The sequence below is a fragment of the Mizuhopecten yessoensis genome, unplaced genomic scaffold, assembly GCF_002113885.1.
Source record: "Mizuhopecten yessoensis strain PY_sf001 unplaced genomic scaffold, ASM211388v2 scaffold11175, whole genome shotgun sequence".
In the NCBI taxonomy this organism is placed as follows: domain Eukaryota; kingdom Metazoa; phylum Mollusca; class Bivalvia; order Pectinida; family Pectinidae; genus Mizuhopecten; species Mizuhopecten yessoensis.
This window is the reverse complement of record NW_018408917.1, coordinates 78744-94521: the sequence shown is the minus strand read 5'-3', so window position 1 is coordinate 94521 and position 15778 is coordinate 78744. Positions and strand designations below refer to the sequence as shown.

The following is a 15778-nucleotide window of genomic DNA, read 5'->3' as shown; positions in this document are numbered from 1 at the left end:
TCTGTTGTGATACTTTGTATATCTAGGGCTGTCAATTTTTTTCAATTAAGTATTTCTTTATTTCTTTATCACCTAAACACAAATATAATACTTCGAAATACCTTAGGAGCATCTATTACAGATGTATTTTAGATTACAGAGAAACCTACCTAAATCTTACACCAATATACAATAATTACTTGTTTTATAGATTAAAAGGGTTCAAATCACAAGGATATGGGTTTTAATGGTTTGTTTTAATGGTTTAGATTAGTAACAAACATTATAACACTCAACCAAAATATGTATGTATGCATATAAGGTTTATTAAATGTTATCTTTGAAAGACATAATGGACAATTTGGACACAGAACTTCCACTCATACTTCATTTGTAACCAAACTAATATTGATAAACGGCAAAATATTGGGGAGATTACAATATTCCTCAAAGTAATCAAACTAAAGCATGCAAACATGTTAAATAAAGCATAAAAAATACAATAACTTAAATACCTTTTTTATGAAATATCTATTGCATGTATTTTAAATGCATCAACTTCATTCTAATAGAAATATCCAATAACCTCAGACCAGGAGATAGTTATCTAAGTCATTGTGCTTTAAAGCTAATAATTATTTCGACCCCAATGTTGTGGTCTATTTTCAGCACTTCATATTACATATAAAAGTAGAAGTATAATCTATTATCTTGAAAATCTCAAATACATCAACATGCAAGAATTCTTAAATGCAGTGCAGGCAAAATTTCAAGTGCAGCGCCACCTTGTGCTGGAACTCTCCTATGTGTTGAGATTTTAAAGTGAGAAGACCAGGATATTAACACTGTAACTGCTTTTCTTTAATATTATAACCATGTACTCGTCTAGTGTAGTAAAAATACTTTCCTATGTATTATTTTTAAAGGTGTTCTATTTCATACACGATTGATGGAACAAGTCTTAAAATCTTATTTTATTTTTTTACAAAACCATGCATGTGTCACAACTAAGCATTAAAGGACTGAGCAATATTTCATTCACCTTGCAGTGTTCAATTTAGATGTAAACAAAACCAAATCTCCTCCTTACTAGTTTCACTAGACAGTTCATGCAACATATAATGATGTGATACTCCAAGACCTTGAGGTCTTGATATGTCTCACATATTTTGTAGACTATCTGTAAGAGATTCATCATAAATGTGGATAATAGTGGAAATAATTATCTAGATTTATTTCCTGAGATTCCAATAGCTGTACCAAATAGAATGATAACTACATTTCCTGAGCATCAACATACAATATATATATGCATATAGATATTTTTCATATTCCATCATTCTATTGTCTTTCCTCCTGTAAGGTTATTTCTATTAATGCCCATCTCAGATCAGAAAGGAAAGAAGTCATTTTTGTAAAATAAAATAAGGGCTAATCCATAGCAAATTACATTGAGGAGGAGGGAGGCACCTAAAATAATATATTATGGGTGGTGGGGCTAAAACTAGCTACTATTTCTTTGGTAAATCAATTTCAACATTCATTGCATGGTGGGGCCTCTGAAAAAATGCTTCCCACCGCTCGTCAATTCTGTAATAGCCCAATCATTATTTGATTGCTTCATATCTTGGGTATTATAATGCAGATAACAGATCCCCTGCTGTATCTTACCATATTACTCTCTTAGTTCAGACTGTAACCGATTCCAATGCCAGTTCTAATTATAATGACTTTTCTACATTCCTCTGTTAGTGTTAAAAGAGTAATCATTAATGTGGTCCTGATGTATTGAAAACGAATTCTGAATTCCCAATTATGGTAACTAGTATTGAACCTTTCACCCCTATATAATTTTAGTAGATTCAAACTTGTGTTGATATGGATGAGTCCATTATGGTCTACAGTGATGAAAGGATTAAAGAGATGTTTCAACTGGAAATTTATTGTGAAACAAGGTGATTGGAAAGGAAACACAAGCCTGCGTAATTGTTGAGTAAAGAAGTGCCATGGGTAGCCCACAGTTTTAACACAACTTTTTGATATCGAGCAAAGAGCCCACCAATTTTGTTTGTTATTTCAGGTGGTTGTACGTTACATTCTTTATTTGCATATCAAGACAATTTGTGTTGTTTACATTTTTGGGGATTCCCACTCACTTAACAGTTTTACACAGATGACTTTCAGTTAAAAACCTTACAAGATTTATCTGTTAGGAGTGGACACCTGATACATGTACAAGGTAGATATAAACACATAATATAAACACAACAGGCTTTACCCTAAAGTGTATGGTAGGCTTGTTTGAGGTGTAGTCATTTCATATTCTTATCAAACATAGTCAAGATGTCAAGTTTATTACCGACACTTCAGTAGGTTATTGATGATTTTTTATGTAAAGACAGTGTTCATATCAAGTTTTGAATAGGTGGTTGACTTGAAAAGAATAGCGAGTTCAATTTTCACATACTATAACATTGCTCTATACGAATTCTGAAAAAAAAGCTTGTTTCAAAGTTTATGAATAGCAGGCTAGTTTTGCCGACGACCGGCTTTTAATGAGAACACTGGAAAGAGCTACACCAGTTGCATCATGTCTATCATTGTATTACGTATTTTCCTCAACCATAATTCACCGCAGTATTTTATAACTTATTTTTTTATTATCAAACATACAATTTTATATGAGCAAAATAAACAGCATACTATGGAACTTCTTTGGTATAAAAATTACAGTTCGCAAAGTTGAGTTTGGGCTTTACAAAATGATTACTGCAATATCTTTTCCTTACAGAAAGAAACTATTACAACAACAAACACATCCCTGCTTAGCAAGGTCCTCTGCTATCACAAGATGATAAATGCAAAATTGATAAATACTATCCTGTTTTGTACTTCTTTAAGCAGATGAACTGGATGCAGTATAAACAGAATAGCATTTTTAGATCTAGATCTTACAAACTTTTACATACATAATATACGTTTAAATATTACTGGCACAAACATTTGTTTGGTTTGGATGTTTTTATTTCTCTGAGGTTGTAATTACTTTAATACTAAATATATTTGAATGCACACATTTCTTCATACACTCCAAAAGTTCTGCATAAAACAACAACAGTAAAATCTAACCCCCAAGGAAGTAGCTACACAGTGGGATAAAGATTGTCAGCTAAACCAATTACTTGTCACACTCATTCTATTGTCTTTAAGAAGTCATTATAAGCATCTTCATTCATCAATCCATCTAGCTCCCCCGTGTCTGATAACTCCAGTTTAAACAGCCACCCTGTAAATTGAATAAAAATATTTATGTAAATCACTGCATTTAAAGGGTGAATTAGTTATAATCATTATGCTTGCATATATATATACAAAATGTATATATGATTAGTGTGGTAAATGCTTCTTTTGAGCACAAAAATGTGGAGAAAATTGTTCATGCACTTCAGATATCCCTCATTAGAGACACCTTGGGATATGATTTATAAGGGAGAGTGATCTTGACTTTATCAGTGCTTCTTTCAAAATTGACTAAAATGTTTAGGGTCAGACACCAAAACAATATGTAGGTATACGTAGTATAACCAGAAACACAAATAAATTTGCTTAGCTTCATTCTATTTATTATAAAAAATATGGCTAATGTTTGGTCAAATTGTTTACATTATCTTGATCATAACAATGATAACAGGACCCGTCAACACACCCTGATTGTAACTGGACCGGTCAACACACCCTGATTGTAACTGGTCCGGTCATCTCTCCCTGATTGTAACAGGACTTGTGGACACGAATGTGATTGTTACAGGACTTGTGGACACAAATGTGATTGTTACAGGACTTGTGGACACACCCTGATGGTAACAGGAATTGTGGACACAGCCCGACGGTAACAGGACTTGTGGACACAAATGTGATTGTTACAGGACTTGTGGACACAAATATGATTGTTACAGGACTTGTGGACACAAATGTGATTGTTACAGGACTTGCGGACATACCCCGATTGTTAAAGGACTTATGGACACACTTTGATTGTAGCAGGAATTGTGGACACGCCCTGATGGTAACAGGAATTGTGGACACACCCTGACGGTAACAGGACTTATGGACACAAATGTGATTGTTACAGGACTTGTGGACACAAATATGATTGTTACAGGACTTGTGGACACACCCTGATGGTAACAGGAATTGTGGACACGACCTGATGGTAACAGGAATTGTGGACACCCCCTGACGGTAACAGGACTTATGGACACAAATGGGATTGTTACAGGACTTGTGGACACAAATGTGATTGTTACAGGACTTGTGGACACAAATGGGATTGTTACAGGACTTGTGGACACAATTATGATTGTTACAGGACTTGTGGACATGCCCCGATTGTTAAAGGACTTATGGACACACTCTGATTGTAACAGGAATTGTGGACACGACCTGATGGTAACAGGAATTGTGGACACGCCCTGATGGTAACAGGAACTAGAACACTGACATGTCAGTAAAGGCCCCGTCTTGTGGCAATATATCTGACATAATCATCAAGAAGCAATCTGCCCATATAGCTGATCTTGACGTCTGATATTTGGACTTCAAAAATAATTGCATGGAAGCAAAATATACATTTAACATGTACTATGATGTGAGTCTTGTTTCCTTCCACCTCCATATTTGCTAGGCTAACAGGAATGTAAATACCGGTGCAATACTCATTTGTTAGCTTTGATATACATGTATTTTATTTCACTTTAAATACCTCCTCCATCAAGAGCCAGGGTCAAAGTCAAAGATCCACTTTGTCTTTGACCTTTGGACCCAAATGACCTTGACCTTTCACTCAGTGACCCTGATTTTTGGTAAGTTGACTTTTTCTTTGATTCCAACCAACTTTGCTTCATAATATCATAACAAAATGTCCATCAGTGAAAAATACAAAACTTTACCTTGAACCTTTGAACCCTGTACCTTGACCTTAGGTCATTTGACTCGGTGCTGACCTTGGCATTGACCCAGTGACCTTGACCTTTGGTCAGTTGACTCCTTGTTTAATTCTGAACAACATTGCTTCAAAGCTTTAGTGTTATAACAAAATGTTCATCAGTGAAATGATACTAAATTTGACCTTGACCTTTGTTCAGTTGACTCCTTATTTAATTCTGACCAACATTGCTTCATAGTGTCATAACAAAATGTTCATCAGTGCAAAAAAATCAAAAATAGACCTTGACCTTTGAACATAATGACCTTGACCATTGACCTCGACTTTTTACCTTAGTGTGTCTCTTAGTTTAATTTCAACCAACTTTGCTTCATGTAATAAAATGCTCATTAGTGAAAAGCTACAAAATTTGACCTTGACCTATGACCTTGACCTTCGGTCAGTTCACTCCTTGTTTGATTCTGATCAACTTTTCTTTATCATGTCATTACAAAATGCTCATCAGTGAAAAGATGCAAAATTTGACCTGGACATTTGAACCTTATGACCTTGACCTTTGACCTTGACTTTTTACCTGAGTGTGTATTTTTGTGAACGGAACATCTTGAATAAGTTTCATGTAATTCGGTCAATTAATACCAAAGTTATTAGCCAGGAACAAAATTTGTGGACGGACAGACAGAGTGATTACTATAGGGCACCTGTATCTCCGATACGGGGCCCTAATTATGGACATACCCTGATTATAACTTATAACAGGACTTGTGGACACACCCTGTTGGTAATAGGAATTTTGGACACACTCTGATTGTAACAGGACTTGTGGAAACACCCTGATTGTAACAGGACTTGAAGAAACACCCTAATTACAGTAACAGGACTTGTCGACAAACACTGATTTGACACGCCCTGATTACAGTAACAGGACTTGTAGACACACTCTAATTACAGTAACAGGACTTGTCGACAAACACTGATTTGACACACCCTGATTACAGTAACAGGTCTTGTAGACACACCCTTAATTACAGTAACAGGACTTGTGGAAGCACCCTGATTGTAACAGGACTTGTAGACACCCTAATTACAGTAACAGGACTTGTCGACAAACACTGATTTGACACACCCTGATTACAGTAACAGGACTTGTAGACACACTCTAATTACGGTAACAAGTCTTGTAGACACACCCTTAATTACAGTAACAGGACTTGTGGAAGCACCCTGATTGTAACAGGACTTGTAGACACCCTAATTACAGTAACAGGACTTGTTGACAAACAGATTGGAAACACCCTGATTGTAACAGGACTTGTAGAAACACCCTAATTACAGTAACAGGACTTGTCGACAAACACTGATTTGACACACCCTGATTACAGTAACAGGACTTGTAGACACACCCTAATTACAGTAACAGGACTTGTCGACAAACACTCATTGGACACACCCTGATTGTAAAAGGACTAGTACTTGTGGAAACACCCTGATTGTACCAGGACTTGTATACACACCCTAATTACAGTAACAGGACTTGTTGACAAACACTGATTCGACACACCCTGATTACAGTAACAGGACTTGTAGACACACACTAATTACAGTAACAGGACTTGAAGACACACCCTTAATTACAGTAACAGGACTTGTGGAAGCACACTGATTGTAACAGGACTTGTAGACACCCTAATTACAGTAACAGGACTTGTTGACAAACAGATTGGAAACTCCCTGATTGTAACAGGGCTTGTAGAAACACCCTAATTACAGTAACAGGACTTGTTGACAAACACATTGGAAACACCCTGATTGTAACAGGACTTGTAGACACACCCTTAATTACAATAACAGGACGGGTCGACAAACACTGATTGGACACAACCTGATTGTTAAAGGACTAGTACTTGTGGAAACACCCTGATTGTACCAGGACTTGTATACACACCCTAATTACAGTAACAGGACTTGTTGACAAACACTGATTGGACACACCCTGATATTAACAGGACTTGTAGACATACCCTAATTACAGTAACAGGACTTGTCGACAAACACTCATTGGACACACCCTGATTGTAAAAGGACTAGTACTTGTGGAAACACCCTGATTGTAACAGGACTTGTGGACCAACCCTGATTGTAACAGGACTTGTAGACACACCCTTAATTACAATAACAGGACTTGTCGACAAACACTGATTGGACACACACTGATTGTAAAAGGACTAGTACTTGTGGAAGCACCCTAATTGTAACAGGACTTGTAGACACACCCTAATTACAGTGACAGGACTTGTTGACAAATACAGATTGGAAACACCCTGATTGTAACAGGACTTGTAGACACACCCTAATTACAGTAACATGACTTGTCGACAAACACTGATTGGACACACCCGGATTACAGTAACAGGACTTGTAGACACACCCTAATTACAGTAACAGGACTTGTAGACACACCCTTAATTACAGTAACAGGACTTGTGGAACAACCCTGATTGTAACAGGACTTGTAGACACACCCTTAATTACAATAACAGGACTCGTCGACAAACACTGATTGGACACACCCTGATTGTAAAAGGACTAGTACTTGTGGAAACACCCTGATTGTAACAGGACTTGTGGAACAACCCTGATTGTAACAGGACTTGTAGACAAACACAGATTGGAAACACTCTGATTGTAACAGGACTTGTAGAAACACCCTAATTACAGTAACAGGACTTGTAGACACACCCTAATTACAGTAACAGGACTTGTTGACAAATACAGATTGGAAACACCCTGATTGTAACAGGACTTGTAGACAAACACAGATTGGAAACACTCTGATTGTAACAGGACTTGTAGAAACACCCTAATTACAGTAACAGGACTTGTTGACAAATACAGATTGGAAACACCCTGATTGTAACAGGACTTGTAGACACTCCCTAATTACAGTAACATGACGTGTCGACAAACACTGATTGGACACACCCTGATTGTAAAAGGACTAGTACTTGTGGAAGCACCCTAATTGTAACAGGACTTGTAGACACACCCTTAATTAAAATAACAGAACTCGTCGACAAACACTGATTGGACACACCCTGATTGTAAAAGGACTAGTACTTGTGGAAACACCCTGATTGTAACAGGACTTGTAGAACAAACCTGATTGTAACAGGACTTGTAGACAAACACAGATTGGAGGACTTGAAGAAACACCCTAATTACAGTAACAGGACTTGTAGACACATCCTAATTACAGTAACAGGACGTGTAGACACGCCCTGATAACAGTAACAGGACTTGTAGACACACCCTGATTACAGTAACAGGATTTGTAGACACACCCTAATTACAGTAACAGGACTTGTCGACAAACACTTATTTGACACATCCTGATTTGACTTACCTTTGTCGTAGCAGGACTTGTTAACAAGGGTAGGGTCCTCCTCCACAGCTTTATTACTAGACACAACAGTACCGGATATAGGTGTGTAAATTTCACTGGCTGCCTTCACACTTTCTAATACGCCTATCTCATCTGAAAAATGTTAGTGGCATATTATGCATAACTAGAATATGTGAAAGTGTCACAAAAAGACTTTATCGTTTTTTGTTGTTTTTTATTTCAGATTATTTCAAAATTGTGTCAAAGGATTCTAAGTCCTAACATGTATACCAATTCGCTAATAAAAAAACATAACTGAACATTTGATTTTTTTAGGGTAACAGATCAGGACACTCATTTGACACTGACACAAAAATAAAATTGATGAGCTCTGCTGTAGTTTTTAGAGAGGAGCTTCATTATGTGATTCTTAACAGAGGTTCTTATAATTAGGTTATAATCTCCTACACTGAAAACACTGGATAAAAATAAACAGAACTGGAACATACTTTGATGAAGATCAACAATTTACAAATTATTAAATATACAATTGAAATTTGAGAGTCATTGAAAATCAATTTTTAAGCTTTCTCAACAAAATGCCAGAGTTGCCTCCCTTCCTCCAATACTGTACATCAGCATTTTTTGGCAATACATTAACAAGACCAGACATTTATGTACACTGTTTAGCACATGTGTCTTGTATCAGTAAATAATGTGAAGTAGAAACATGTTTACCATCTTTCTCCAACTCTGTCCCATCCTCTGGAAGTTGTGCATACACTACTTCTCCTAACTTATCCTGAAAACAGAAAACAGTGTCGACGTCCAGAACATGTTTATGAAAGCAACTTATATTATTATAATGAAATGTGCTATATCAAAGTTTTTTTTTATTTGTCATTAAACCGATTCCTATTTTTTATCTTAAGTATTAGGAAACTCTCAGCAAGTGATTTCTTCAAACTTCTTTTTTTCTAATGATCTGGTGCCACATTTTAAACTCTGTAAACTTTATGAATTGAACATAGCATTATTGACAGCAGAGGCATAAAAATTTACAAAATTGTAATGTTTCTATATCGATCCGTAAAGAGAGGAAATCTTTGGATAGCCGACACAGAATTAAATTGACTGGGTTCTCAGCTTATGAACTAATATCACTGTGTAACATACGAAAATACGATATATATTTATATGTTAAGTAATATTTAATTATCTATCAAATAAAAGATTTTAATAATGAATGGGACAAAATAAGTATGGGACACAGCATAAATTTTGACATGGAAGATTTTCATATAAAAATATTAACATTTCATAAAATATTTTGATAGAGAGACTGTGGGACAGAACAAGCGGCCCAAAGGGCCTGTAATTGTTCACCTGGATAATAAAGCAACCATGTGAAATTATTCAAATTACATAAAACCCCTTCAATGGTACAGATGAAGTAGGATTTTAAAGAATTCAACCTCAAATTCCCAAAACTCTGCACCCAGAGGGGCCATGCACACCCTCCGTTTATACAAAATTAGGTCCCATTTGGATGAAATCCCTCAAAGGTACAGAGTAAGAAGGATTTTGAAGACTTCAACCTCAAATTTCCCAGTTGAGCCAGGCCCCTCTGCACCCAAATGGGCAACGCCCACTGTTCATGCAAGATCAAGTCCTTTTTGCCCAAGAATGCTCCAGATCAAATAAGGATAAAATCCCTTTAATCCATACTGTAGAAGCAGGATTTTAAAGGTTTTACCTCTATTTCCCCTGTTGGGCCCTGCTCCTCTGCCCCCCTGGGGTGCACACCCACAGTTTATACAAAACTTAGTGCCCTTGGCCCAAGGATGCTCTAGACCAAATTGGGATGAAATCCCTTAATCCCTTTAGTTGAAAAAGGATTTTAAAGATTTTACTCTATTTCCCCTATTGGGTCCCACCCTTTGCCCCTAGGGGGGCCACACCCACCGTTTACATAAAATTGAGTGCCCTTGGCTCAAGGATGCTCCAGACCAAATTGGGATGAAATACCTTAATCCCTGTGGTAGAAGAAGGATTTTAAAGATTTTACCTCTATTTACCCTGTTCTGCCGGGCTCCTCTGACCCCAGACCTAGGGGTGCCACACCCACCATTTATAAATACAAAATTGAGTGACCTTTCCCAAGAATGCTCCAGACCAAATTGGGATGAAATTCCTTAATCCTTGTGGTAGAAGAAGGATGTAAAAGGTTTACCTCTATTTCCCCTATTGGGCCCAGCCCCTCTGCCTCGAAGGGTGCAAGTGCACACCCATTGTTTATATAAAATTGAGTCCTCTTGGCCCAATAAGGCTCCAGACTAAATTAGGATAAAATCCCATTATCCCAACTGTAGAAGAAGGATTTTCAAGGTTTTAGCTCTATTAATCCCCTATTGGACCCTGCCCCTATGCCCCCCCGGGGTGCCTCACCCACTGTTTATATAAAATTGAGTGTCCTTGGCCTAAAGATGCTTCAGATCAAATTTAGTCAAACTCCACTGGGCCAGGACTAGTAGCGTTTTAAAGGAAAAGTTGACAGATGGATGGGCGACTGGCACCGCTGTATGGCATAAGCTCACCATGGTCCTTCGGACTAGAGTTTAAAAAACAGTTATACATGTATGTCATCACCAGAAGACAAAACTGGAATCGACCTTTAAAAGTTGAACCAGGTACCCTGTATGGGTTAATATTTGTATGCCTTATACATGTATGTACATGAAGAGCTCATTGTGATGTTATCTCCCATAAAATCAAGAGAAGTACATGTATATGTCATAAAATCAATGATTGTTTATACTACATGCATATCAAGACACAGTAAATACTGCAAGTCTGCAATCACGGAAGATCATAAAATCTCAGAGTAGTAAATTGTAAATAAAATACACAACTTAAGGACTCACCTGGGCGTAGTCGGATATACCAACAGTCCCAACATTCTCATTAATTGTTACCCACTCATGTTTGTCAGAAAAAAGTTTGTCTGAAAAAAAAAAAAAAATTAATTATGCAGATATTAAACTTAACATAGAATGGAGACTCAATTTCATAAATTCCATGTGAAAACAGTCACAGTACAAAGAATCAGGTTCACATAGCAAAAAAGATATCATTATACTGTATATATACATGTACGACACAAAATTAGAAAAATATATTGTATTAAAAGTAGAATCCACTGATTTAAGATTTTATGTAATTTAAATCTAATTAATTATATATAAGTATATTGAATAAATATATCTCGGAACAGGGGCTAGTAGACTTACATGCATGTATATATGTCGGTGCTAGAAATTGTTCATATAAATTGTGGAAATATAGCTAGGTATGCTTAATTATAGAATTTTTCAAAGTTGCCTGTGTGCTAGCTATAGTACTCTTAAAAGGAAATCATATATAACCCTGTCAAATTTGTTTAATGTTATTTCACTGCAATGAAAATTAAAAGCCTGGTGTACAGCATCATCGAATACCCACAGCTATGATTTCGTTGAGTGCGTACCGAAGTGAAATCAGCTGTACGTGGGTATCAGATGATGGGTGTAGTGTTACTGGGATACATTTTATTTACATAAAATGTACAACAATGATTTGTGGTTCTTAACATAGTCCTGTCTGGTTTGATAAAATAAAGACAATATTCAAAACTTGGGATATATCATAATGAATATATGTTCAGACAAACAAATAAGAATTTGCTTGAACTAAATATCAATATATTAAAGGTTTACCTCTATTTCCCCCATTGGACCCCGCCCCACTGCCCCAAGGGGGGCCACACCCGCCGCTTATACAAAATTACGTCCAGACTAAATTTAGTCAAAATCTACTTCAGGACTAGTAGTGTTTAAAAGGAAAAGTTAACGGACGGACGACGGACGCTGGTGTATGGCATAAGCTCACCATGGTCCTTCGGACTAGGTGAGCTAACTACTAAACCATTATAACTCTAGATCTATAACAGAAAAACAGTAACCTAGCTAGTTTGTTACATACTTCTTTTATTTAAAATTTTCTGCAAAAATACAGCGATTTATTTTGTGAAAATAAAGTTCACTGAAAATTAAGTTAATTAAATTGTATACATGTATACGTGTATATACACGTACATTTTGAAGAAAGCACATTTTAAATAAATAAATGCAGGTCTATAACATTCAAGCCCCTCTGAGTCCTACAGCATGACAACTTTATTAAAGCGAGTCTGCACATGTTATGATGTTTTATACTGAGCTAGCACAAAATATCAATAATGCAGCATTTTAAATGTCATGATCTTCTGAAATAACAAACAGTTTTACATCAGCAATAATTAAAAAAAATATATCCAAATATGCCAAATTCATTTTTTGAATAACATAATTATATTGCTGCATATTTTATTACCAGTTTATATATAATTTACATAAGAGCTTGTATGTATAATCATAAACATTTATGTGCATAATACAAATTGACATCGTTTTAAAGTGTAATTAAGATTGGGATTGGTTTGGTTTCATTTTGTTAAACATCCTATTATAACAGCTAAGGTCATTTAAGGGAAGGAAGACATTGTACAGCTAAGGCAATAAGGACAATATCTTACCACTCAGCAAGAGGCAACAATTGCTTTACTACAGTACACAGCGACCGAATAAATATAAAATACACACAGAGAGCTAAATATGTATTACATACATGTACCTGGGAGCAGGCAACATGTTTCAAAAATGAAAATCCTAGCGTAATTATCCAATCATTGTCCAAATTTTATTTTGTGATGTACTTAAGCATAGTATTGACATACATATTCATGATCATAATTTGTAACCACCTGATCATGATCTGGTCCAAATGTTCACATTAAACTTTTGAAAGATAATGTTAATTGTTAGCGTTATGTGTCTGACCAGAACACAATTACTGGATCAAGACTAATAGGATCTTTTACTCTCTTCGGGGTGAGATAGGTGAATCTCGACTTGAGGGGAAAGATTAATGTTAAGTTGCTATTAAAAACACAAAGCTTAATGTTACAGGTTCCATACACAATGTTGATAACGTCATACAGTTGTTATGAAAGGGGAAATCCCCTAATGGCAACCCTGGGGTTAGACAAGGATTTCTCTTACCCTGGACAAGTGTATCCAAACTTTTACTGGTGTGAGATATCCTTGTCTCACTCTAGGGTTAAGATTGGGGGATTCCCCTATTCATAACAAAGTATGATGTCACGTCAACAATACAATGACGTCATGTCAACAATCGATCAACGTCACATCAACCCTGAATTTAGCCTGTAACGTTAACAGTACATTATGTTTATTTTACACAATGGGAGAACCGCATAGGAGAAAAAGAATCCTTCACCCCCTTTGGGATGAGATAGCTAGGGGAATATCAACCCTCAGGGAAATATTCATAAGTTGCCAAAAACTTGACAAAGCATCGTGTTTGACTTGACGACTTAAAGAATCTCCCCCCTCGGGTTGTGATTCCTCTATCTCACCCTGAAAGGAGAGAGAGATTGAAATTTATTAATCTTACACCAGGAAAAGTGTGGACACACCTGTTTACAGTAAGAGAAATTGATTTCTGTGACCGAAAGTGTTTGGTGTTGCTTTGTCAAAAAAATGGAAAAATTATAAATAGAATAAAAATGTTCTGCAATACCTATACAAAACCACACATTAACATCTAGGTTATTGAGCGCATGTAAATCTGGCTATATATAGATTTGATGCGGTACAGATTTAGATGTTTCTGTGCTCGGTTGTTTTGGTAACGAGATCAGCGAGATATGTGCTGTTTCGTTAAAGAAATTGGTCCTAACAATTTTCCATCTACATAAAAGAGAGCAGGAATAATAAAGGGATGTAAATTGTAATTATCAACTATCGCAACAATGAAATTTTAAAAAGTTATCATCAATTGATTAATTAATATCATTGAAATCTTTTGTTTCACAGATTTGGTCCATCATCTTTTTATTGTGCATGAGACAATTGTGACCTCATGATCATGCAGCCATATTTGAATATATTTGTGTATATATATATATATACGGGCCCTATGGTGTTCCAATTACAGATGGAATACCTGAATTAGTCACACACCACTTACTTCAGACCTTAACAATTGTCATGTCAGTTACGTCATATTGGACTATTATTTTTCTCCCACAACCACTATAGGTTTCCTTACTCTCGATTCATTGGATAATCCTGCTAGGAGTTCGTAAAAAATAAATTTTGGTTGTACCCACTGGATGTGATTTCATTGGTCAATTTTTTACTTATGACGTCACGTAACAATGCTTTGCGATGTCACCTTCCATTGTGACGTCATGATTCACACCAATTGTTTCCCTCATCGGGAGCCTACATAGTGTATTTTCAAGGGAAACATATGGCTTTCAAGATAAAATATGAACGTTTTTGGGAGAAAAACGATTCCAAACTCGTGATGGTAGGTTATCATGTTTATCCGGGGACAGTATATATATATAGTAATTATACGTCCCTGGTTTATCCAACTCTAGTTATTTAGTTAATTTTTAAATTGTAAAAGACACTCGGAAAACCTTGTGTCTTTATATAATTTGAAAATTAACTAACTCGAGTTAGATAAACCATCACTCGTTGGGGAACCTCTATGTAACTGATAGTGCATGTCAAAGTTCAAGGTTTAAACATTGTAATAACATACCCGATCGAAGTCAGGGGGTCAATGACCAAGTCCAAGACCATAAGATTTCTTCTCCTATTTCATCACGTGAAAATTAAAACAATATTTGACATACACGTGTATTAATCAGTGTAAATGAACCCAAAAAAACAGTCCGACCGATACAGCACAGGGGCGCATGTCACATGTACATGTGATTGTAAACAATATAGTGACCCTACCGTTTAGTACAAGGTTATCGACAGGACAAAAATGCCTGGCAAACTCTTATATAACTTTACTTTAGAAAATCTGTCTGCAATACTAACCTGACAATAGTCTGTTAGCTGTGCTGATCATCCTCACATTCGTACGACACACGCGAATATTGCTAGATAACACTTTGTGCAGACAAACCTGCTGTTGTATCGCACGCCTCAACACTCGAGCCGCCATCTTCGTGAAATATATGCCAGGCGCATGCTCGAGGGCTAATTCGAAGTCTGCATTATTTTCGTAGCCGAATTCGAAGTCAGTCTGGAATTATTTTGTTTCATTTAAAATTACATGCAATTGGAAAAAATATTTTATAATACAGCCAATATAACTTTGATGGTTCATGTTTATGCAGTATTTAGAATAAAAGCAAACCTCTGCACATCATGCATCAGTATATAGGCCTATTGATTTTAGGCAAATTAAAAATCCCAATGGTTCGACGCCGTTTGATAGGAAAGATATTTTTTATTATATTTTTTTTAGTAAAAAATAAATGAACACAAACACCGTTTTCTTCCCTT

General features: G+C 36.1%; 1 protein-coding gene across 1 annotated transcript; it reads right to left on the bottom strand.

The window, feature by feature from the left end:
* Positions 1-283: 283 nt before the first annotated feature.
* On the bottom strand, positions 284-15460 carry LOC110467498 (glycine cleavage system H protein-like). Its single transcript, XM_021524701.1, has 5 exons — positions 15308-15460; positions 11231-11310; positions 9045-9108; positions 8328-8459; positions 284-3265 (listed from the first exon to the last, which is right to left on the bottom strand). Exons 1-5 carry the CDS (start codon positions 15432-15434, stop codon positions 3171-3173), a joined length of 498 nt encoding a protein of 165 aa, XP_021380376.1. The 5' UTR covers positions 15435-15460; the 3' UTR covers positions 284-3170.
* Positions 15461-15778: the final 318 nt, after the last annotated feature.